The 26,143-nt window shown below is 42.0% G+C and overlaps 1 protein-coding gene across 2 annotated transcripts in view; it reads left to right on the top strand.

Moving 5' to 3' along the window:
- LRP5 (LDL receptor related protein 5) overlaps positions 1–26,143 on the top strand; it is a 170,439-nt gene that overhangs the window by 125,062 nt on the left and 19,234 nt on the right. For both annotated transcript variants that reach the window (XM_067295934.1, XM_067295933.1), the window contains exons 8-15: positions 7,605–7,821; positions 9,755–10,044; positions 12,119–12,345; positions 12,699–12,883; positions 16,421–16,744; positions 17,739–17,941; positions 19,888–20,099; positions 22,130–22,320. In XM_067295934.1, coding sequence (XP_067152035.1) covers positions 7,605–7,821; positions 9,755–10,044; positions 12,119–12,345; positions 12,699–12,883; positions 16,421–16,744; positions 17,739–17,941; positions 19,888–20,099; positions 22,130–22,320 — 1,849 coding nt within the window. The remainder of the gene's footprint in view (positions 1–7,604; positions 7,822–9,754; positions 10,045–12,118; positions 12,346–12,698; positions 12,884–16,420; positions 16,745–17,738; positions 17,942–19,887; positions 20,100–22,129; positions 22,321–26,143) is intronic.

Raw genomic sequence — 26,143 nt, 5'->3', positions numbered from 1 at the left:
TGGAGAGGTTGTCTGAGCCTATGTGAGCACAGCGCTGACCACTTCTTCCTTTGAAAGACATTGGCATCTGGCCCTGCTTTGGTGGCGATGCTGAAAGCAGGCTTCTGCCGGGCAGGAGGCACAGCCCGCTGTGCCCCGGGAGTTGCACTGGGTGAGGGGACCAGAAGTCAAGCTGAATAAACTGTGGGTGAAATCCTGGCAAAACTTCAGTATCTGTGGTCAGGACATGTTGATTGCTCCTGTGGAGCAGTTTTGGTCCTGTAGGATGAGATTGGGAGGGGGCAGGGGGGACAGCAGCAATCTAGCTGGATTTTAGTGACTTACTTGACACAAAGCTGAGAAATTACTCATTAAAAACAAAACCTATCGAGGGGAAGAGAGGGAGGATTGATCAAAGCTGTCGATTGCACGTGGCTGTTAGGCTGAAGCTGATGATGAGCACTGAATTCAGCTCAGGACCTGCACCTTCAGAGCTGGATGTTCACTTTAAGAGGCATTTTATAGTAAGTGGAAAGGGACAGATATGTTCTTGTCATGATCCTCAAGAGAGCCGATGGTGCTGTGATATTGTCTCTGGGTGGAGTTTTTAACTGACCCGTGGAAGTGTGTGACACCACAGAGCGTGTGGTTAGTAGCTGAGAATTTGGGTTTGGGGTTTTTGTTTTGTTTTGTTTTTTAAGACTATCGGAAAGCGTTTGAGGGAGGGCTCTTTTTCAGACTGCTTTAGTTTGGTATTATGCACCAGCTCATTTGCTTTCCGTGTCTGTGGGGCTCGCGTAGCGACACAGCTGCGATGCGGAGCCCGGTGGCAGGGACTGTCTCCTGTTACTGCTGTGTTTCAGCCGCGGAGGCCGTAAAGGCACACGCAAATTTGCAAATTGTGATACTTTCTAGATTTGTTATCCCTTGTTCAGTAGGGGTGCTTCACTCGTTATGTTGTATAGACTCATTCTGCATGCTCTCTTGGTTCACAGCTTATTCTAAATGTGGGTAGGTGCCGATAGTTGGACTTTTTAAAGAAAAAGTAGGATTGCTGAAATCTGGCGGGGGGGGGGGAAGTAAACAACTAAATTCTTTGCAGTTGGCAACCAACATGGATACTTAAGCAAGGTGACAGTTCAGAAAATAATAAAGAAGCGTGTGTGACTATATCAAACCTTGATGATATGAGAGTGATCTAAAAGAAGAGTCGTGGTAGAATGATTAATCCATGAAATGTAATGACAATAAAAACCCATTGAACTTTATTTATGATGTATCTTTTCCCAGACAGCCTAAATGTTGTCAAGATGGACTGGAATTATTGCATGACAGTCTTTTCAAAATCATTTATGTTCTCGCAGAGTTGACAGAACAATGAAGAGCTGCTTTCTGGATTCTCATTCCTGACCCAAGTGTTTGAGCCAACAGCTTGCTAAGAGACTCAAGTAGTCTATTTTTGTGGAAAATGGCCAGCCATATTTTCCTCTTCTCTCCCTTTCTTTGTTGATATGTGAGTTTTGGTACTGTTTGTTTTTAATTTTATTCTCTTTTCTGCTTGCCAGCATCTGCCAATACATGCCTGGCATTAAGCCCCTTCAGAATGAAAAAAAGGAATCCACTTTTATCCTGAAGTGTTGATGAAAGGTGGTTCTATTTCAGCTGTTGGAAATGTTAACGAATGGCTTAAACTCAGCTGAATATAGACTGTGGTACAGCCTGCTCACAGCTGCTTCCCTCTTCTCTCTCTGGGGCAGGGTTTTTGACCCTCTGGAGTTTTCCACTTCTCTCCTTTTTTTCCTTCTGTCTTTTTTCTTTCCCTATTTACTGCCGCCTCCATGGCTTATGTCTCGCAGGTCCTTTCCCCAGCCAAGGATGACTGGGCACAGTTCCCTTAAGATGCCTTTTTAGAGTCTTCTGGGGAGGATTGGTAGAAGCCATTCAAGTTGCTCTCCTCTTCCGCAGGCCGAAATCCCACTCTCTGGGAAAACTGTCATCGACTGGCAGCCCAGCCAACTCGTGGCTCCCTGACTGTGTGCCGCTGACATCGTTGTACCGGGGCCAGCCTGCTATATCTGCTTACCGTTTGCTTAGTGATTTAGCTCAGTCCAAGAATTGGTTTCCATTTGCCTCAGCTTCATCTGTAGCAATTGAATAAATTGTAGTTTATCTTAATGAATTAAATAGAGGAGCAAGGTGTCCGAGTTCGCTTTGCTGTTCTGTCGGGAGACGTTCTGTATGTGTGTCGAATCATTGTTCTTTCACAGATGCGCCTGAAATACAAGCCAACTACATGAATCACATTGATGTGTAGAATTTAATTGCATTGTTTTACTTTAATCTTCTTCAAAGCGCCAAGAGCTTTTGAGTGTTATATTTGGAAATATTCATTAAATCGTTTTGCATATGCTGCAGCAGCAGCATCTAAACAAAATCACACCTTATCACCTTACCATGCTTTCTGTGTAATTCAGTTCATTAAGGCGTTTGATGTTGATTTTATTTTGCCCATGATCCATTTTAGCTATGCTTGGTGATGCCTTGTTAAAAGATTTATCACTGGAGTCTTCAGAGTAATCAGGGGCTTTTAGTGTGTGCCTCCGTTCAAGGGGGCCTTGCAGCGTTTTGGATGGAAAGCACCGCAGATTTAGTGTTGCATTTATCCTTTGACCCGTGTCAAGATCCGCTTATCAGTTACGGAAAGAGGAAGAAATTCCCGAGTACCAAAAGCCTATTCTGGCCTCAAGATGTTTTGAGGAAAAGTTTTGGATAATGGGGGGGGGAAAGGAAAGCTCTTTTATAAAATTATGTGCTGGTACCACCTAAGAACAGTGCTTAAGGCCAGGGGGCCTCTTTCCTGCTCTGTTGCATCTTCTTGCCCATTTACTTGTACTAATACTAGTGCTTGTGCAGCCAAACGATGAATCAGCTCAAGAAGTTGACTCTGACCGAAAGCTGCACCCCAAAATACTGTTTCTTTTCACGGATCAGCTTGTGCATGGGTTTGCTATGCAGTCCGGCAAGCGGTTAATATCAGTGCAAGACAGGGAGTGGTAATGCAGCTGCCTAAACTGAACAGAGTTCTTTGTATTTGAGACAATGTCCTTAGCTACTTGAACCTTGCAGAGAGCTTCTTAATGCACTTAAGTTTCTGTGGATAAGGTTATCTTCCTGCTAAAATCTGCATGCACCTCAGTAGCTTCCCTTGGGCTGCAGTCGGCACAGCTGCAAACGTTAAATGGCGAGTTGATGGGGTATTTATTAGCTGTGCAGTTTTAAGGGGAGGAGTTGTGCTTCTGGCCACCTTGTGAGGCCTGTTTGTAGATTAACTTCTTGTTTTGCATCCTCATGGTTTCAGTTCATGTGCTTTATAAAGAGGAGGTGAGTCTCTGGGAAGATGGATGACAGCAAAATTCAAAAGAGAGAATATGCCAGATGGGTAGGGTTTACCTGCAAGATTAGTCTCATACCCTTCTGCAAGTCAGATAATGTATATATGCCTATATTGAACTGCACGTGACCATTCACCGTTAGTTATCCGAGCTTTGCCCTGGCTGCTACTAGAAGATGGTCTGATGGTCAGCCCGTCCTGCCTGCTGACACGGATTAGCTGCCAACGAGAGGGCCCGATTGCCCACCATGGAAATATCATCCAGATCCAGATCGTCCTCCTGCATCTGAGTAAAGGTGCCTGGATTCCTTCGCTCCTCTGCCCACCAGAATTTTGGGGGGAGAAAGAGAGAGAAAGAAAGAAAACACCTACTCCATCTCCCTCTTAGCCAAAATATAAGCCATTAGATGTTTTTTGCTGTCCAGTACCTCATTTTTGCTCTCCCGTCCCATTATGTTTCCTCAGTGGTATAATGTAGGACTCGTTCTTTACTGGGACAGAATAGGACTAGATTGCCCAACAGGCTTTTCATTTCGTAGCTTCAGTGGTGACCGTGCGAGTTAACAACACGCGCAGATGTGCGTGAATATAAATAACGTATGCTCCTGCATCCTTGGATGCAATCCGAGACTGCTGTATTTTAGTCGACGGGGCTAATATTTGAATTATACAGTCCATCTCCACTTAAAAAAATATAAATAAAATAGTAGTTTGCAATGTGCTAGTTTGATCATCGTCCTGCCGATGCCTTGTTGTGTTTGTAAAGGAAATTGTGGCTTGTTTACTTAACGTGGCACCGGTTTGGCTCCAGCACCTGAGTATGCGCGCTGAACTCTTGAACCCGCAGTATTGCCTGTGGGATTGATACTGCTTTAAATAAACGAGCATTTGGGGTTTGCCTGGACATGATGTAATGAGATAATTGCAGAACCATTTGGCTTTTAACCGCAGACATAACCTTTTTTTTTTTTTTTCATGTACTCTATTTAGCTTAACTAAATAAAAAGACATTAATCTTAAGTCTCTACTACTTTGCCCAGTAGTAGAGGAATTATAGCTTGATTGGTTGACACAAAACTTCCCCAAAACTTAATAGTAAGGAATGTCACTGTTATTTTTAACTGTCTCCAGCAGGAGGCTTTTTATCTGGAGGGAATCCGTGAATTTACCCCTTTCTCATAGTTTCAGGGTGTCTGGGAAATTTCTCAGCGCTTGCAGATGATGCCTGTGCACGTCTTCTCCACTTTTTAGTCTTCAACTCTTTTTTTTTCTTGTTAATTAAAAAATATATATATAAAGAAGAAAAATTTGAGCCCTTTCCTTTGTCAAGAGCACAAAAAAGAGGCACAAGAGGTGTGTGCTGATTCTTGGGGCTTCTTTCTGCTGCGGACTCCTTGACGGCCCAGAGATTTTTGTGTCAGGGGTTTCTAACATTGCAAAATTTGAATATTTTCTTGTTTGGAGCTTCATATTTGCTATCTCACATAATAAATTTACATTATAGCATGTGTTCAAATTCACATAAGCTGCTAGATGGTCTAAAAGTTCTGACGAAGTTGTTTTCAATCATCTGTCTTTAAAGACATCTGCACCTTAATAATGCAAGATGACGACTGTGTTATAGTGATGATTTTTGTGAATAGCACAGATAAATATAGGATGCAGTAGCTGATTGCTCCCCTCTGCTGTTTGCCTGGTGGTGGCTGGAAGATCTATCATCCGTCCCATGTGTGCTAGCATTTAACAATTTTTTCAGATAAAATTCATGTAGCAGGACTGGTGACGACATCTTCTTTGAATTTCTCCAAAAAGGAAACGTTGTGCCCAGGTTAACTGCCTCATGGAAGAAACGCATGGTGTTTTCACAAATTTATAAGACATTGGTTAACAGTAATCAGAGCTTCAGCTTTCAAACTGCAGGTTTCATTTTAAAATTTGGATACCTACCGTGGCTATGCATGCGCCTGTTGAAATTCCAGTGCTGGTTTAATAAGACACGGTGATTGTCATCAGTCACACTGTTAGCAAATTGTGTGCATGCTCCTGCCTCTTGGCTCGTGGATGATTTTGACTGCCCAGTGTATTGGCAGGCATTTAATGGATTAATATTGCATTGCCTTTAAATTATAAACATTTTTAATCAAAACCAGATACTGCTTAAACTCTTAACACTTTACAAGCTGAGGGAATACGGTGCTGAAATCACCGTAGCTGTCTTGAAATCACAGAAAATAGAGGCGGCGTACGGGGAAGACAGCTTAGTTTTCTGCAAGATACAGGTTAAACATCCTGCATCTGAATAAACAAGTAATTTCCAAATGATGGCAAAGAGGAGATGGCTTAAATTTCTGCCTCAATCACAGCTTATGCATAACCTAGGTCAAAGCACAGCAGTTGTCCACCTGTGAAGCGTCTCTAGCAACAAATGGAGGTTTGATTGAATCACACTGGAAAACAGAGTCTTAAGTGTGGTCGTTGTTTTGGTTTTAGTATGAAAGTGAACTCAATGCTGCCCACAGTCTAAATTTTCAGGTAGCACTTGAAATAAATATATATAGTTACGTTGCAGCTATCAGTTGCAAGAAGTAGGGTGGAGAGGACTCTGGGTTTTGTCTGCTCCACAGAGGGGACTGTCGCGTGAAAGGGAGGGACGGAAGGCCCTTCCTTATCTTTATAATTTACGTTTGCCTGCCAGAGCCCCCCTGTTTGAGGACTTTCCCTGGGTCAGTTTCGCAAAGTAAAAAGAATCTGTGTAATTTACATTTGCCTGCCAGAGCCCCCCTGTTTGAGGACTTTCCCTGAGACAGTTTCGCAAAGTAAAAAGAATAAGATTTTATTAAAGCGACAGATAAAACAGGTTCGGAATTGCCGTTGATAAATGCACTTGCTGCTACAAATGTTCTTTCTATGAGCTCAAACTAACAATTAAGCGCTTTCAATAATAATATATTTTCCCGGGTAACGTCCAACGTTTGTCGGAGGCGCAAGTCTTACCAAAGAGGCGTCCCTGTTTGGGGGAGGGGAGAAGGAGGCTCGCTCGTCAGCAATCTCCAGTGAACAGGTCAGCGGTTCAATTTTCTTCCCTTCCAAAAACTTTAGTGAGCTGTCCTCTGTTTTATAGTTGCTGAAGGTGGGATGTGGAAGTGCGGCAGACATACTTCATTGGCCAGATTGCCATTTGCGCGGTTATTGGGGGTATGCCCCCCTTATTTACATGTCGTTATGCAGCAAAGGGCGTGATTTTTAATATGGTAAGCAGGGATAATGAGGCTGGGGGTACTATAGGTCAACAGTTAGTCTGTGAGCAGCAATTATTTTTTGGGATGCAACCCTTTGTGGTCAGGGGCGGACCGTGATACCTCCGTATCGCTCCCTCCTCCGCCGTGCAGCTGGAACAAACTGTCTGGCCTTCACCAGCTAGTTCGTTACTCATGTTGCAAAAGGGTGGTGTGCTTTGGCTGCCACGTACTGTTTTTCCCGTGTGCCCCCTTATCTTTCTCCCTGAATTCTCTCTTGTTCCCACAGGGACTGATAAAGATATTTACTCCTTGGCATGGGTAACCACTGTTGGGATGATTGAAAAGATTATTGCAGTTTGTGCTGTAGATGGATGCGAGTTTAAGCATGGGGGATTGTAACTTAATGTCGTATTTTCCTATCTTGCCCAGTGACCACTGATCACGGTCAGTCTGTGTGAATCTCTTTCCTTCTGTGTCAAGCAAAGTGGGATAGTGCAAGGCCTTTGTAGTGAGCAGCTGTGAAATAATTACCTGACAGCAGGTGTGTGTCTGTTCCCCGTAATCAAGTCCCAAAAGCCACTCTAGCAATCCAACCCCATGATCAAGTGCTAAAGGCCACTCTAGCAATCCGTTGTTTTGGGGAGAGTTCGGAAGTGAGACCAAGACATGAATGAAGATGGAAAATCCCCTGAACCTCACCCCCATCCCCAAAAGCCCTGCCGTTGCAGTGGCCTTGGCAGGTTTGAACTGATGTCATGTTGCTTAGCTTTTACAGTGGATAAAGGGTGAGATTACCCACTTGCAGGCTCGTCATCCCATCGGTTTCTCTTTGAACAAACCTACAACTATATTGTTTTTAAGGAGGCATGCTGTGCATCTTGGGAGGCTCATGTGTAAAAATGGAGGAGTTGTCAAAATATGATCGGTATTGTCTTTTTAATTGCAGCCACATCAGAACTGATTATTTTTTCCTTTTCTCCTTGTGTGTCCCGCAGGTCATAAACGTTGACGGAACAATGAGGAAGACCCTCCTAGAAGATAAGCTTCCACATATATTTGGGTTCACGCTGCTGGGAGATTACATCTACTGGACTGACTGGCAGAGACGAAGCATTGAAAGGGTGCACAAGATAAGGGCTAGCAGGGACATCATTATTGATCAACTGCCAGACTTAATGGGCCTTAAAGCAACAAGTGTTACCAAAGTGTTTGGTAAGCACAAGCAGTCATAGACTGGATTTAGCGTAGTTTCCAGATGTGCTTGCTTCCATTAAGTAACTTTTTAGCGCTTGCGATGAGAATAACTATGGTCTTGTATGTTTTAATGATTTTTAAAGGAAAACTGCACCTCTTTTTTGTGCAGTTGGGAAAGCAAAGTATTTCAAAAGAAGCATTTGCTTCCAGTTTTTAGTGACACTCAACCCAAGTCTTCCACGGCTTCCATTACACTGTCTTTGTCTTTTTGTGGAAAGAGTCGGGGCTTGTATTTCATTCCTGTCTCTAATCCATAGGAAGTCTGGCGTCATTACTTCCGGTGCTCACAGAATTGCTCCATTTTCCGTTGTTTTCTTCTTCCAGTACAAGGTCTCAGTGTTCTTCAGTTGGCAGGACGCTCTCTGCCGGTTAGTGTGGCATAGTCACAGGTAGTGGCCATTACGGTCTTGCCTGGACGCAAAGGGAATGCACTTAACTCTTGCCCCGAGCATGACATTAGAGCGTGAGTTGGGCAGGAACTATCCTCACCTAGCAGGAGCTCTGTGTCCTTCCACTGCCTCTGATGAAACTTGCAGTGTAAAGAGGTGTACGGAGGCCGCTGGTTTAGGGCCCCAGCTTGCAGAGCGCGGCGGAGTAAGTCATGGGTGTTGCCAGGCAGACCGAATTCCTTCGGGCTTCCGTAATATCTCATGACAGAGGCATATTCACCGCAGATCTGTCTGCTACCTGGAAGACTGGAGCCTGGGCATGGCAGTAAATGGATTAACTGGTCGACTATCAAAACAACTGATAATAGTTGCAATTACAGAATGACATATAGAGTGTTGCCAAATTACACCCTGCCAGTGCGTGGATTTCCAGCCTTTCAGGAAGTTATACTTAGAGCATAATAAAATCATCATGTTGCAACTTGATACACTGTGAAAGGGGTTATTCCTAATGGTAGTGGGTGTCACAGCACCACGGGGGCATCACAAACTGTATTTCGTACTAACCTCCCCCAGCAAAGTCAGGACAGTAGGTACAAGGGCGATCTTGAACTTGTTTTCTTATACTGTATAATGTGAAACTTCCATACCCAGGCCCCAGAGCTTTAAGTGGGTCCGAAAAGGTGTGGGTTTGGTGGGGAACTCAGCTCTCAGAAGACAGCTTTCTTGCCTTCCAGTGGTGGGTCACTGGGGCAAACCAATTTGATCCATTGATTTCAAACGGTTCTAAACAAACTTGTAAAAGCTCAGGCATCAGTCTGAAATCTGCACATCCTGAAAGGGAAAATTAAAAGAAACCTGGGTGAGACTGATTTTGGAGATGTCCTTGTGGTAACAGTCTTTAAATAGCTAAATCCCTGGTTCCCAGTGATGGAGAAAGGCACTCCTTTGTCTTTTGACACTTACTTCCCCCCGCACATTCCCTCCCCATTTAGCAGTTTTTGTTCACATGAATAAAATAAGTGTGAAATTGTGCTGATCTTGTTGGAATTGCTTCTGCTAATGAAACTCAGCATTAAATTAAGCAGCTGGGAAAGAACTGCAGTTATCTAGCTCTTCTCACTATTTTGTGTCACTGAACTCGAGCACATTTTAAAGTTGACGTTTTCAAAGAGATGCAACGGTTGGTTACTTGGCCAAAAATAGCCAGGTTAAACATATGTGTAATTGCCTGCCTTCAGTGAAAGAATTTAATCTTTGGGGAAACTAGGAGGACATACTTGTAGCAGCTATTTTTGCTATAGGAAGGATAGGACCAGCCTCTTAATCTTTGGGGAGAAGGAAAGAACTAGTTTTGAATGGCTTTTTCTGGAGTTCCCTGTTGACAACCCATAGGGTTAAATTATTTTGAAAATTAAACTACATTTGCACTCAGCCTGCCCCCTTCCTCCTTTCTCCCTTCTTCCTCAATGCACCAATATCTGTTTTGTTTTGTTTTTAAGGAACTAATCCCTGTGCGGAGAACAACGGAGGCTGCAGCCATCTGTGTTTCTTTACACCCCAGGAGACCAGGTGTGCCTGTCCCATTGGCCTTGAGCTGTTGAGTGACATGAAGACTTGCATCATTCCTGAAGCCTTCTTGGTTTTCACCAGCAGAGCAGCGATTCATAGGATATCCCTCGAAACCAATAATAATGATGTTGCTATTCCCCTTACTGGAGTCAAGGAGGCATCTGCTCTGGATTTTGATGTGTCTGATAACAGAATCTATTGGACTGATGTTAGTTTGAAGGTATTACTGACATGCGAATTCCCTGAATATAAAGTCCCAGAGCAGTTCTTTTGATCTAACAAAGGTCTCTGTTACACGATCTGTCATGCAGTTGCTAATGTTGTCATTGAATTGCATCCAAGGAGACTCTTGGGGATGAAGACAGTTGCATTGTTGAATGCACAGTTGGGTGACAGGCATGCTCCCGCTTCAAATAAAAACCCAAATTGGTGTCTGCTCATACCAAATGTCTAAATCTCGGATGCCGCGTGTGTTGCATCCATATATGTATCTATTGTAGAAGAGCTGTGTTCATGCCACGTAGCAGGGAAATTTAAACATCAAGCTTGGCAACCTCCTGAGCTTGCTAACCCCTTCCAGTTTTGACTTGGAAGACAACCTTATTCAATATTAACATTTGGCAAATGAACCTTTGGATTAGTTACTTTTAGCCTGTGGCTCCAGCTTGGTGCGATTCAACTATGCGGAGGAGGCCAAGGAGCTTGCCTAGTCCTCTCCACACTGTGTCGTCCCTCCAGTTTTATGTTGGAGCGTTCCCCAGCAGTTTGAAATTTGATGTGACATGTTTGGTTCATATCCAGGTACATGCTAAAGAGAGTGTGTGCCATTCATCAGTGTCACTTAACTTTTTAAAGTGAATTAAGTAGTGGTAGAAAATGGCAGATCCATTTCACTGGGGACTAAATTCTTCTGTTTAGCCCCTTAATAGGTTTTCTATGAGCAGTCAAATTTTCCTTGCCAATATGCCTTAGCCATAATAGGGCAGAGCTCACTTAGCGATCGCGGAGGTAGTGCAGTTTCCATAGCCTCTCTGAAGACTAATGAGGGTTGTGTGTCAGTGTTAACAGTGCAGTTTGTGATGCAGATACCTTTCCTCGAAGAACAGTGCCAAGGCAATAAATTAGTGTGCTGCAGACACGGTTACTAAATAAATCTCACACAAGCATGTGGAGAGTTAGGGCTAGGGCTGTCTTAACCGTTTATAGTGGAAAATACCTTTCTTCCACTGAATCAATGAGCAGGTCCCAGCATCACTGGATAGTGCAGAACTGGAAAGCGTTTTAATTGCTTGTGGCCTCCTTAGTCATCCAGTATATTGTATTTTCACACATGTGACATCGGGTGCCTGGGTTTTCACTCCCTCTGCCCTTAACCCTCCCGCAGGCAGCGTAACTTCAGAGCCGCCCTCCTCTTTCCCTAGACCGCTTCCTTTCCTGCGGCAACTGCTACATCCCTCGTGTCCCATCTCCCTCTGATGCGAGGGCTCGCTTTCCAAAAGGATGGCGTGTTTTCCGAGGTGTGGGTTATACCTGTGAAAATCTAGTACGCAATTTGTTTTTGACATTTCCCTTTAAAAATGTTAAATGGCTGTTATGCTGGTATGTTCGTTTCTCAAATGACGAAGAAATTGATAACTGAAACGTTAGCCAGCGGTTAGGAATAAATGTAGAATGATTGCTCAGTGTTAATTTGGTAACAGGAGAGGGGAATCGTACATAGGTCCTGGATGTTACTGGTGGTTTACCTGGGGACCATTTCAGTGCTCCCTGTTAGGAGTGGTTTATTTATCCGTACACAGTCCTTGTCCCACGACTTGTTTTGCTGAGTGCGTATAGCTGAAATGTAGATGGGATCAGCAAACTTGCTCACGGTGACTGATCACAGAAAACAATTCAGTTCAAATTTCTCTGAAGTGAGATGTGTTCCTGAGACTTAAAACATTACAAAGAATTAAGTACTTTTAAAAAATATATTTACTTTTTATGTGCAAATGGAAGAGAGGAAGAAGGGACAAGGAAGCATGTGCAGATGCATAGTGCTTTCTGAAAATCGTGTCCTTTTAAGATGTCTTGGACTGGTCGTCAGAAACTGCTAGCTTTTCTGAGAATAGAGGCCTTTTTATCTTGTGAATTGATGCATCTTTTTTGACAGCAGAAGCTTATTTAAAAAATGTAACACTGGCTGATTTATCTTTTTATAACTTCTTTTTTGTACACTAACTTCATAATCGCTTCTTTTATTTTGGTGGAGCATCCATAAAGCACTGTAATAATCTTACACAATTGTTTTCCAGACCATAAGCCGAGCTTTCATGAATGGGAGCTCTGTTGAACACGTGATTGAGTTTGGACTAGATTATCCAGAGGGGATGGCTGTGGACTGGATGGGAAAGAACCTCTACTGGGCAGATACTGGAACCAATCGAATTGAAGTGGCCCGCCTGGATGGCCAGTTCAGGCAGGTTCTTGTGTGGAAGGACTTGGACAACCCGAGGTCTTTAGCTCTTGATCCTACCAAAGGGTAAGGGGCTCAGTTGTTTTTCTAAGCTTTGTTTGCATCTACTTGTATGTGCTTAGATACCTGACGTTTTCTATAGCTCCATTTCCTCAGGCTTTTTGAAATGTGATAAATATTTTATGAATTCCACAATCCTCTGGGCTGCAGTGGAAAAATTAAGAATTGTCAATCATATTTTTTTTGTCCTCCTTTAAGAAAGGAGTGCAGTGAAATACACTGATTAACTACACATAGCCACGTGGGTTATTCCCGTTTCTTTGAACTGAACCGAAAATAAATTCAGAAAAATCAAACCCCGGAGCTGAGCTCAATCTCACCTAGTTATCGTAATCTTTTTCTTCCACTTGTCACTGCAGGTACATGTACTGGACAGAATGGGGAGGGAAACCTAGGATTGTTCGGGCATATATGGATGGAACAAACAGCATCACTTTGGTGGATAAAGTGGGTCGTGCCAATGATCTCACCATTGATTACGCAGACCAAAGGCTATATTGGACTGACTTAGATACAAGCATGATTGAGTCGTCGAATATGCTAGGTAATCTGCTGTTATATTACGCCACAGTTACACCAGCCACTGCAGAAATATGCACTGACCGCAGTGAAGGGGTTGAGTAGATCTTAGAGCATTTTAATCAAACCTTTGGAACTGTTGTCCACAAACTAACCCTTGCCTTTTTGAGAGATATTCCATAATTAAGTGTTAAATCACCTAGCTTTTTCTCTAAGACGTTGACTGTGTTAGATTTATTAGACTTAAAACATGTATGCTACTAGTTTGTGGTGACTAATGTTTTTGAAAATTGAAATAGTATGATAGATGAATATGTATATTTTCCTTTTGAGAGTAAGCAAAGAGCTAGATGCTTAAAGGGATAAAAATAAGCTTCCTAAATTAATAACCATACTTTTAAAAATATCATACCAAGGAAGTAAAACATAGGCTTTCAGATGGGGAACAACAACGTGAGATACGATGTCATTTTAACCTCATTTCTCTGTGCTGTTATTAAATTGAATGTGTTTTACCAAAGCAGAGAGATGACCTCAGAATTCCTCAAGGTGAGGATAACTTACAGGCTCACTGTAAACCATCCCTGACTTTTCAGTCTGGACACTAACTTCCTGTCGAAGTATTATCTAACTCCAGATCTTCGTTTCCAGAGTCCAACTTTAGAGTATTTTTATTAGTTCAAAATCCAAACAAAAATACTGCTTGCACTGCCTGCGCTCTCAAAGGGTAGCTTCTTCTGCAGTGTATCATAACATTTTTTTGTTCTTAACCTTACGCATTTTCATATCTTCCATTGGGATTCCAAAAGATGTGCAAAAGGTTGTGCTAAGATGTATAAACTTTTACATTAAAATTGACGTGATAGCTAATTGGTAAAAGAAGGGAGTTTTCATTTCTGCAGCTGACAGAGCTTTAGCATCCTCCATAAGTTTCCAAATGCACACAGTGAATCAATGACAGGATCAGAAATGGGATCTGGAAGTTCCTGACCTGGGATCTTAACGACCGAGATGCTTTTGTTAGATATGAATTAATCCTCTGGGATTCCAATATAAAAAGGAAGGTTTATGTGGCTGAAGACATGGTATTTAAGCAAACTCTCATAGGACTGTTGCAGTAATGCTCTGGCTGATGACATATATATCATCCCTGCAACTCACTTTTCATTTTTTTTTTAATCTTCCATGAAAAGCTACCCTTTGAATGAGTTTTTTTTGTTTTTAAGGCGTTTTTGTGCATGCATGTCTTCAGAGCATCGAGAATCTACTTGTGCTTCTACAAGGTTTTATGGGCTTGTATTCGTAAATCTCATGCTCTAGTTAAAATACAAACCCTCCCCTCAAAAAAAAAAAAAAAAGAAAAAAGAAAAGAAGTAAACCTGGAAAAACTGTTCATGGGGGAAAAAGGATCTCTGGTATGTTTTGGAAGGACTTAAAAGAAAACAGTTGAGCGGTATCAGTAGTTTGACTTAACCTTTGCACCTTTTTCTGCTTCTCTATTAATATATACACTGAGCTGCAGGACTCCAGTTCAAGCTGATGACCAAGATATGTTGAAATAAATGCTTCCATAGTTTCTTCGTAGGCTTCTGCATGTGTGCAAGAAAAAGAAAAATAGAAACAATCACTCGCTATTCTGGTGATAACTGTATATCAGCCTCGGCTTATGGATGTGTTATCTTGTTCTCTAGCTACAGTGAAACACTGCTGTTTATTGACAAGCTGATGTTAGAGGGTGATGTTTAGAAAAAGCATTTTCTGAGAAGTTTAAACAAAAAGGATTAAAGCTCTGGAAAACAGACATAGCCGTACAATTTTGGATTCCAAGGCTATCAGTGATTTTGCATCTTGCTTGTATTCGTTGCTTTGAGATAAGTACTGGTGAATGGATGTTACTGTTTGGAGATTGCAATAAGGTTGTGTCTTTCTCCAGAAGGTGTTTTTTTTTCTTCATCCAGAGTAAATGATCTGTCAAAGCGCTCACTAAGCTTCTGCATAATGCTTAAGAGAAACAAAATAGCCACAGGCAAACTTGGACTAGAAACTGATTGTGGTATTGAGAAGAAATATTCAAATTGTCTGTGATAAATTAAACTGGTTCTAAAGCTGAACCTCCTGTGAACATTTTTTTGTGGTGGGAAAGCAGAAGGAGGACTGCTGAAGCTAAGAGTGATGTATGTGGTCTTTGTAGTTAGCAGAGTGTAAAGACTCGGGTAGACTTCCAGCAAGTGGGCTGGTTGGTTAAGGAAAGGTTATTAGGCTAAAACTTGACCTGCATTATGCCGAGCCGGACTCCTTGCCAGGAAAGGATCTGAATGGGAGTTGCTGGTAGAAGCCTCTACCCTGTCAGCAGTAAATGAAGCGCTCTGAAGTGGATGAGTGATGCTGTCCCAGCTTGCTCTTTGACATGACAAACATTACGCAGCAGGCAAAAATCATCCTCTTGGGAGCTTTTCCTCCATCTAGCAACTAGCAAAGTTCAGTTAGGCAGCTTAGCTGCTTCCTTCAAAGGAGCCTGTCTCCCGAACTCATCACCGTGAGCCAGAATTGCTTTAAGAAGTGCCCAAGGGTGTGCAGGACAGTGGTGCTCTTAACTTTACACTTTTGATGCCTAAAGGTAGTTGGGAAAATTGCCTCTGCTCTAGTAATAGTTTATAGGAAAATGGCTTCATGTTCTAGTTTTTACGTTTTTCTTTCTTTCTCCATTCTTGGCCAAATATGAGAGGGCATGAGGGAAAGGAGGGCAAGGCAAGAAAAAAGGGTGTTCTATAGAATCGAGCATAGGATGTTGTTTGAGGCAGGAGGAGATGATGCTGATGATTAAATGAATATCTTCATTTAATCTAAAATGGCATAAATTCATGGAGGTTTGTGCTTGAAAACGTTTAGGAATGTGACCTACAGTAAGAGTTTATCTACTTTAGTATCGGCTCTCTGGCAATGGCCATATAATGTTCTAGAAGGTGTTAAATGTGTTATGCATGTTGCTAACTGAGCCACAGAGTGTGGGAGTATTGGGATTTCTGCCAAACAAATGGTTTCCTAATCCCATTGGGTAGCTGTATGTTAAATTGTACTGCAAATGGTTTTTGTTTCTTGAGTGCAACGCCATCATTTCTCAAAGCTCTTTCTCTGTGAATCTCAAATTTGTTGTATGTTGCTTTTGTGCTTACCAATTGTGTGTGGGTTTTTATTGGCTTAAGTGATTTCTGGAGTTCATGGTGTTCTTGAAGGTGTTTTCTGGTGTTTATTTGGGATGTTAAGCATGTGACATAGAGTAGTATTTATTTAAATGGCAATACGCTGGCACACTTTCAGATTGCCCTACAGGAGAGAGGGTATCAGGATAAGATTTTTGAATGCACGTATTTCGGTTTTACATCTTCAGTAGATACTGCTTAATAATGAAACTTTAATCCCCCAACGCTGACCTGGGAAATGAAGTTTTATTTTAAGAATGGAAGAAAAAAAAATTCTTAATAAACACCACATTTTCCATTTCATCATTTCATCCTCCATTTCCTCATAACTATCCTTTAGTTGATTATCCTTATTTTTGCAGGACAAGAAAGAGAAATCATAGCAGATGATCTACCTCATCCATTTGGATTAACCCAATACAGTGACTACATCTACTGGACAGACTGGAATCTTCACAGTATAGAAAGAGCAGACAAGACCAACGGGAAGAACAGGACACTTATTCAGGGCCATCTGGATTTTGTGATGGATATATTGGTCTTTCATTCTTCACGCCAGGACGGCTTGAACGATTGCGTGCAGAACAACGGCCACTGCGGCCACTTGTGCCTTGCCATACCGAACGGCTTTAGGTGCGGCTGTGCTGCTCATTACACCTTGGATCCCAACAGCAGGAACTGTAGCTGTAAGCCTGTTTGTTTACTACTGTATTCTTCAGTACCTGGGGCTCCTGGCCGCTTGTATTGCTTTTAGTATAGAACGGAAAGGGATATCGCATGTCCAAATCAAAGGTTCTGGCTTTAAAGGTGATCTGGAATAAGAGGTCAGAATGTGGAGTTCTTTGTCCATTTTTGTGACACAAATAATGGCTGGAAGATTTGCATTTAACATCTTAGAAATAGCAGCACTGTCAAGTGTGGTCTTTTCTTGTTTCACTAGAAGTGCTTGCTGAGGTGATTCAGCTGTGTAAAAGTAAAGACTTTCCTAGTCTTTACTTGAGCGCGTGTAGGTGGGTGGAAGAGAAATTCTAAACAAAGACATCTTTTCCTCTCAAGTGTTTTAGTTAGGCAAGTGTTAATAAAGTCAACAAAAATAACACCCAGGAAAACAGCTTCCTAAATAGTCTGAGCAACATGCACATGCACTTGGGAGATCCCGTAAGTTCCTTTTCCCCATCCGTGTAGTATTATGTATATATGTATTGTGTAGTAGCCTGTCAGTTCACCGGCTGTCCGTAGGAATCTTAAGTTTCTGATGAAAATAGCAGACGAATAGAAAATGTGCTGTTGACTTAAACAAACAAACCGACCTTCAGACATCCTGGCACAGCAGCTTATAAGGAAATTTTAACCGGATGAGAGGATAATATGTAAAAACCTGTGACTCTGTATTTCACAATGTCACTGGTGTTACCTAAATCCCACATGGATATTATTTCATAATATAAAATGGAAATACTGTCTTGGTGTGTGGGTGTGTGCATTTGCTCTCCAAAAGGATACAGGAAGACTTTTTCAGCTTAATAGCAAAAATCGCAAGCTATAATTATCTTGGTTTTCATTGTGAATGTTTTTGCCTCTTTGGGGCTTTGCTCCATGTATTCTTTGTCTTAGATGTGTAGGCGATTGCTACCAATACGTTTGACAGTGTCTTACGCATTTTGTTTTGGCTTGTTTCAGCCCCTACCAGCTTCCTGTTGTTTAGCCAGAAGTCTGCAATCAGCCGGATGATACCAGATGACCAGCAAAGTCCAGATATCATCCTGCCTATGCACGGTCTAAGGAATGTCAAGGCTATAGATTATGATCCCTTAGATAAATTGATCTATTGGGTGGATGGACGTCAGAATATTATAAAAAGAGCCAAAGATGATGGCACTCAGGCAAGTTTACATGGTGTAGATACACTTTTGTGCAAGCCTTTTTGTGTGCTTTTTTTATACTTTATACTTTCCTCTCTCTCCCTTGCACCAAGGAATCATTAGTTTAAACTTCAGTCTTGCCAGCACCTATTCATGTGCTACCCTGCTGACATACAAAAATTACCAAAGGCTTTTAAGATTGTGATTTTAGTTTGTACACAAAGTAGTATAATAGAATATGACAGTGTATATCTGAAACTATAAGCCTTGAACTGCAATGTTTAGTTAAGGATAGGTGATGAAGTAAGGCAGACTCGCTATCTCAAGGCAGAGAAATTACGTACCAAAATCAATATTGTGCATGCCAACTGTGTGATCGTATTGTCATCACTGTAAAGCTCTTTCAAAATGAAAACTCTCTCAGCTCTCCAAGCTGTACTTAAACCCTGATTCAACACAGAGCTGATTGCTGTGCTTAACAGGGACAGACTTATGCACACGCTTGATTGTTTTACTGGCTTGGGGGCTTAAGTCTTTTGTGCTAGTTATCTGCACAACAGTGGGAAAAAAGTGGGCTGTTCTTCTGGGCAGCACTAGGTGTTAACATAGCTTGACTCCCAGGACAGGGTTACAGATCCTTCAAAAACTACAGTTTGAATAAGAATATAAAAACAAACGGAGAATGAGCAAGGCATATTTCCCTTGTTCTTGGCCAGTCATATCTAAACAAAGTGACATGATTTCAGGGGAACTGAGCTGGTCTCCTCATACATCTAGAGATTTAGGTGACTTTATGGTATCCTTTCAAGAAAGAGATGTCAATTTTATTTTTGTGGCCATTACTGTTAAGATTGGGGGAAGGTACGTTGGGATGAGTAACTAGCTGGGTTGTGGATGAGTTTTGAAGAAGTGTTGCTCTTGCTTTTTTGGATTATGCTAGGTGCTAATTGTTGGAGTCTGGCTTCTCTTTGGTACTCGCTAGGTGCAAATTGCAATGGAGATTCATTTGCTCTGTGTTTTGCATTACCCTGGGCCCGCAGCTTTGAAGATGCAGCTCCTCAGCAAATTTTGACTTTCCAATTTTCACTAACTTTATTTTTACTGAATTTTGCTAACTAGTGTTTTTTTGTAAATGATGCTTATGACTTTCATTTCGGGGTAATGTTGTCCTTGATATAAGGAAAAGAATGATTTCTTTATATTTCGAGGCATGCTGTCAGGACAAAAGAGGGATAAAGGTTTAAAGAAGAAAAGCCCCTATATCACTACATAGAATTACAGATTGTGCTGCTGTGGCCAATTCATTTGGCTTAAGCTGAGCACGGGATGCTGTATTCAGCTTTCTTGACTCATACAAACTTGATCTGGTACTGTTTTTGTGTTTGGACCAGGAGTGCTGCATTAGGACACTTAAGAAAGCCACCACTTTCCTCTGACCGTTATCATATGGCCAGAGGCATATGGAAGCTACTGCAGTGTGACGTGGGGAGTCCTGGCAGCAGGAACATCATCCCAGCAGCATGGGAACTGGCAGTACCCTAGAGGAGCCACTGTAATTTTAAACAAACAACAGAAAGATTATTTTCCTTCGGGGATTTTTATGACATGCTTTAGTGCTGCTCTTAGAAATAAAGCATAAAAGTTTATGTTAGTATTCAAGCTAATATTTCTGAGGGCAATGACAGAGTTCCAGGATCATCGCCTTAATAAAAATGTCAAATTTTATAAGGCTCATCATAAAGGCATGAGAGTAAAAGCAAGGTAACGTTGTTGATGTGGGCATGAGGCAGAGTTGTAGTCATTTGACAAGTTAAAAAAACTTCACCTTTATCATACTTCTTATTCTTGTTGTTTCTTGGTGATTCGGGATGCTTCTGGACCTTTGGGTAGGTAAACCATGCTTCCTGTGCTATCGGTGGGTTTTCAGAACGATTACCAGAAATTGTTTCCCATGTTTTGTCTTGCAGCCGTTCACTGTCATGAGTACTCCAAACCAAAGCCAGAATCCAGAGAAGCAGCCACACGACCTCAGCATTGATATATACAGCCACACGTTGTACTGGACCTGCGAGGCCACCAATTCGGTCAACGTGCATAGGCTGAACGGCGAGTCGATTGGCATGGTGTTGCGAGGGGATCATGACAAGCCCCGAGCCATCGTAGTGAACGCGGAGCGAGGGTGAGCGTCCCTTCTGCATTTCATACAGAGCACATCTGGGCTGTAGCTGTGTATGCCAGCTGTGTGTGTGAATCACTCTATATATTTTTTAAAGGAGAATCTTCTGTGTATTTAATTGTTCACGATGTAGATGACTTTGCAGGTCTGATTCTGCCTTTTAAAGGTATCCAACTTCCTCTTCCTGCTCTTTCCTTTGCTGCCTCCTCTGGTGTGCCGACATAGATGTTCACACGGTGTGGCTGGTTATAGCGGGGAGCTAACCCAGGTGGGGAAAGCAAAACGAAACAACTTTATCCTGTGCACTGTGTGGGCGCACGGGCAGCATCACCAAACAGGAAAAAACAGGCCAGTTTACACTGTGTTTGCATCTGGGGATCTGGCTCTGATGTTTGTTCATCGTGAAAACAGTGTTTCTAGAAACAATTTGTATCTCTCTTTTGACAAAACTACTCCTACCTATGGAATAGTATAAAAAAAAAAGAAAAGAGAAGAGATTTCCCTTATGTTCTAAGCCTGTACGATTTTAGGTCAGTTCTGCCTTCATGTGTATCTCAAAAACGAATGAATGAAAACAGGTGGGATGCACTAGAGTGATTTCCCACAAGAATAAAATACATTGTTTTGCTACAAAGTAATTCTGGTTAGATTTGGCATACCCCATCTCCAGTTCAGGAAGTTAGTGACTTCATGCTTAGAGGTCCAAGTTGGCCTTTTTATCGTTCTCTTTAATAAGTTAGATGCTTAAACCCCAGATTACTAGTAAAATGGCTTACCAGGTGTTTGACAGATATTGAATGATATTATTTCATAACTGGGTGGTTACATGAGTACCCAGACAGTCTATCTGGAACATTTGCAGGACTGTTATTTTATTCAATGCTCAGTGTACTATACCCATCTCATAAGCTGCTGTGGGAAAGAGGGGGATTAGAGGAAGGATTCTAATCTTACTGCAACTAACTCGCTTGAACATAATTTGTATTTATAAAAGCTTATCTGTTTCATCCATTAAAATGGGAGTTTGGGTTTGTTGATTTCTAAAACACCCTTGTAGTCAGTTTTTCAAATTCTGTAAAGATAAATCTGTTTTTAAATTAAAAGAGGAAAAAATGGGGAAGAGACTGTGCTGAACACTATGACTACCCGGGAGAGGTGAATTAGTGATCTGAGCACTAAACTTCTCCTGCCATAGTTTCAGAAGTCCTTCCCTCCGGCTTTCCCTTGGCTGCATGTTGTAACTGCTGCCTCTCCTCCTTTGTGCGCTCGTGAGTGGCTGTGAAGCAGTGTAGCACGCTGTATTAGGGACCTTGCCCAAGCTATCCATCGCTTAAAAAATGGTGGATTTTTCCCTGAGTGATACTGAAGAAATCGTGGATTTTTCCCTAGGTGAGTTCTGTGATCTGCTTCACCACGTGGGTGTACAAACCCTTTTTTGCCTATGCAGAGGAGCGCAGAGACTGCTTCTGCTTGCAGCTGAACTAGTGTAGGCAGATTTAAAGTGTTCATGGAAGTGTGTCGTCAGGCATACGGGGCATCCTCAGTCGTTCTTCCTTCTGTGATCTTTGCTCTTCTCTAGTTTAGTTGGAACTCCTTGCTGACAAGGAAGGCACCCGGGAGGAGAGGAGACGATGGTTGATGGTTTTTGTCAGGAGGAGCTCGTAGGCTTTGATTCACAGGTGGGGAGAGCTTGACACAAGGATGGTTGCAGAAGGTCTGTGCTACTGTCTCACGACACCCACCTCCACTGCAGAACACTCCGCTGCCAGGGCAGCAGTGCAGAGTCACTGCGTTTTATGGCCTGGTGTATTAAGGTTAAGTTTTATTGATTTCAGGCTATCTCAGTACGCCAGCTGGCAAACATTTGTGGTTCTCTAGCTAGCAGATTTGGATCTTTGCAGCTGGGAGCAATAGTCACCACAGCCATCCCTGTATAAACCATTTCCATTTATGACATGGAACCTGTGTGTGAGGGGAAAGTCTCCCTTGTCTTCTGAAGCTCTCCCTTAAGCACCTTGTATCTTTGTTCTCAGGTACATGTACTTTACCAACATGCAAGAGCGAGCTCCCAAGATTGAGCGCGCTGCCCTTGACGGCACAGAGAGAGAAGTGCTTTTTACAACTGGGTTGATCCGGCCAGTAGCACTGGTGATTGACAACAAGCTTGGGAAGCTTTTCTGGGTGGATGCAGATCTGAAGCGCATCGAAAGCTGTGACTTGTCAGGTATGTGGTATGCAGTTTAAACATTTGCGGCAGTGTATGTGTATCTATATGACAGCGTTTCTTCTTTGATATTGACCCCAGTAGCTTCTCCTAGCTCCACAGTTGCCAGTTCTGTGTAGGCAGTCACAGATAACAATTGCTGGTGGGCTCCCGTCTTTGATGTGATTGGAATAGACGCGTCTGTGACGGCTGCCACTGTCCAAGAGGGACGTTTGACTTGTTCTGAAAGCAACTCTAGCAAGACCAGATTGAGAGAGGTGTTGCCAGTCATCAAGCCCCTAAATCACAACCCCACTCCCCCTCCTTTTTTTTTCTGTTGGTTTGAAAACTTTGCATAACTTCAAATTTTTCTTTCTCTGGAGTTTGCAGCCTAGAATATCAAGGTAGCTGAAGAGCAAACAGAAGGAAGGGATTTCTTTTAAGCTGGGTGATAAGGCAGTTTGTCTGGAAAAACAGTAGAGAGATGTCAATTCATTGCACTTTCCCCATATTAGTAAAACAAAAACATTACTCCAGGCCCATAGCAGCAGCAATACATGGTTCTTACAGAACACCATTCATCATTGACTTTTCAAAGCACTTGACAGCGTTGAAGACATGATGGAGAAATGTCCTTGCTCATTAGGTGAGCACTACAGCACGGACAATTTAGTGTCCATGTTTTCTGTCTCATGTTTCATTCCCTCATCATCAAGAAATCAAACTCCTGAAAGAACTGCAGAGAGAAGTAAACTTTAGCCTGAGGAAGTGGAAGCTGGGTTGATCTCATGACTAGCAACTGCTATAAAAGGCTTGTTCTCCAGTTTCTGGTGGTTCTTCTCTTCTTTCAATGTAGTCCCATCCCTTCCCTTATGTTATAGTAAGCCAATTCAGGAGTTAAAATAGGAGAAAACTGTTTGCTTTTTTGCAAGGTCAGTTCAGTGTTGAGCACTTAGAACTGACTCAGGGTCAGGCCTCAGGTCTCTTCTGCCAGAGTGGGGATGAGAACATGAAGCTGGGTTTGGGAAGAAAAAGCAACCCATGCCTTTCATCAAAGGTAGTTTATTTAGCTGGACAGGGTGGTACTATCGGACTTGCATGCATAGCCACAAAATGTCCAGTCCAGGACAGGTGTTGGAGAGCACGCAGGACTCCATAGGGGAACGGAGGACAGGAGGGAAGACAAGAATTGAACTACGAAACAACCTATGTCTGAAAGGTTAAAACAGTGGGACACAGAATGCATCAGAAATACTGAGAGCTTCATCTAGTGATGAAAGGAGGGCTGTAGGAGGAAAGCCAGCAGTGAAAGGAGAGGAGGTTAATGCAGCGTGTCATGCAGGCACTGGGGCTAAAGTGTAATCCAAAAAAGAAGGGAGAGAAGAGGCCCCAAGGAAGATGGAGGGGAAGTCAGCTGGTTTGGCACGAGGGAAACGTGCCAGGTAGAGGTTTATGAATTGAGAAGGGAGGAGAGGACTAATTATTAGTGCTGTTACTGGTGAAAAGGTGACCTCATGTAATAGGAAAATTGATTTCTTAATGAAGGTGTAGCTGTTCTTGCTTGTCAGGCTACTGGTTGGAAGATGGACTGTCCTTGCGTGGTACAGCACAAAATGCCCAGCAGCCTGGAAGCAATTATTGCAGTTAAGAAATAAAATGCACTCTGTAGTCCTTCAGATGAGACACATGCTGGCTTTATTTTTATTGTTTTAGAGCTATGTCTTGGAGAAATAAGACCTGACAATAGGACTCAGGTAAAGTGATATATGAATACATCAGCGGCTAGGCCATTACACGGCGGTAGTTGTATCCTGCAGCTGCAACTTCCGCTGTATGCAGTATGCATTCCTCATTTTTCTGTGGCTTGGAAACACCATAGGAGATATGCTTGGAAACTGGATCAACATTTTAATCTAATTCTTCGGATCTTTTTACAGTGAAAACTAAACTTTCTCTGGTTAATATTGAACCAAAGCTTTTAATGCACATTTATTTGATGGAGTCACAGCTAAAGACTCAAACCCTATAGGTAAGATAAAAAGGAGGGAGGAAAGCTACAGGATTTAAAAAAAAAAAAAAAAGTTTATTAACTGCAGGATATACCATGTAGTCAGAAAGTTGTGGTTGTATTTGATCCAGCTAAGCTCACCATAATTTGATCCACTGACCAATTGATTTTGGTTAACAAGTTAACAGCATATTTTTCACTTAAAAATATTTTGTGGTCTCGTATCACAACTTCAGAAGAAATTTAACAGCCAGAAGTATCTTGAAGTTTCTCTAAAATGTTTGTTGGGCAAAACATTTAAAAATAGACATGTATTAGCAAAAGGATTTTAGTGTAAACTGAGGTTTTTGGATAAACTAGTGTCTAATTAGGCAGTTCCAGACAATCTTATTCCCTCGCAGGCTTTGGGAGATGACATGTTTATGGAGGTTGTGGAAGCTTTCACTGCGCCCAGATAGTTAAGAGCAGCCCGCCAAAGGATGGATTAACCTCAGCTGTCCAGTGCTTAACTTTCAGAGAAGGAAGGCAGAACTACGAACCAGTCTGTAGCGCGACAGGTTTCTTTGTAAGGTGGTTGCCTTTTTCAGTTTGAGGTGCTGATGCTTTTTAGAATCTCATAAAATATTTGCAACTAACTTTAGTCTGTCACATCAGTCAATTAAAAAGTAGTGTTTTATATTATTGTTAAAGTGACTGGAGAAGCTATAAAATTGTTAAGGTGAAAGCAAATACTTTGTTTTCAATTAGGCTTTAAGTAGTGTGTGTCCTTCCAGCTTAATGTTCATTTAAATATTAATTTCCACCTTGAAAAGACAAGGCATCTATTTCATACTGGAAATCAAAGTATTTAATTACTATGGAAATTCAACACTTCTTTGCTTGTAACGTGTTTTGTTTTCTTTTTTTTAACATATTTATTGAAAATATTCTTTTATTCATTCAGATCGAGCTTTTCATTTTGTTAGTTCTTCTGAACAATAATCTAATGGTGTCATCCAGCGCTATAGATGCCCTTTGCCTCTCCTTTTAAAATTATTAGTTAATAACTTGGACTGTCGGTTACTCAAGATCAAATCCAACATAATTATAATATAGATTAATCACCTTATCCCATGCGATCTCCAGCAGCTTTTCACATTGCCGCTGTTCAGATTTTACAGATGAGGGAGGAAAAAGATGATTCTTGAAATATACCCCCCAAACCATTAAATACAGCCTGTTCTAGGCCTGGATTTAGGAGACTGTTTGAAAAGGCTAGTATTTTAGCAGGTTTACCAGCTTAGGCGTGTCACCTGGCACCTCACATTCCATGATTTCAGGATGCCTTAGGAAGTCTTTCAGGACACCAGTGATCAATTTAGCACTCAAAGATCATGAAGGCAGAGGGAGGTTCCTTTATATCAAGCTGTAAGTGAGGCTTTCCCATTCTTGTGGTGTCTTGAATGCAGCTGAAACTTATGCTTTTGGGTCAAAATTTGAGGCTGTTTGGCAAAATGGCAGCCTTCCTTGCGAGGGGCTGGGCAGTCCAATCCTGCTGAAGTTCATAGCGCCTAAGGGTGCTCAGCAGGTTGTAGAGCTAATGAACAACTTACCCTGTGCTTTGTTCACCAGGTACCTTCCTCTGTCAAAATGTTACATGTGTAATAGTATTTCTAAGACCTGTATGTTTAGGAGAAGATAGAGACCATCTGAGGGGTTGCACTAGTAGAGAGTAGTATTGAGGGTCAGATTTAAGTGCATATTTAGTGAAATCAGTGCAGGCACATCTGTTCTGAAGTGGGCTTTACTTTCCAAATTTTTGGCTGAGCCTGTTAGAAGAGAGGCGCAAGCTATAGG

This window comes from Apteryx mantelli, chromosome 4, assembly GCF_036417845.1.
Source record: "Apteryx mantelli isolate bAptMan1 chromosome 4, bAptMan1.hap1, whole genome shotgun sequence".
NCBI classification, from domain to species: Eukaryota; Metazoa; Chordata; class Aves; order Apterygiformes; family Apterygidae; genus Apteryx; species Apteryx mantelli.
This window is presented reverse-complemented; position numbering and strand designations above follow the sequence as displayed.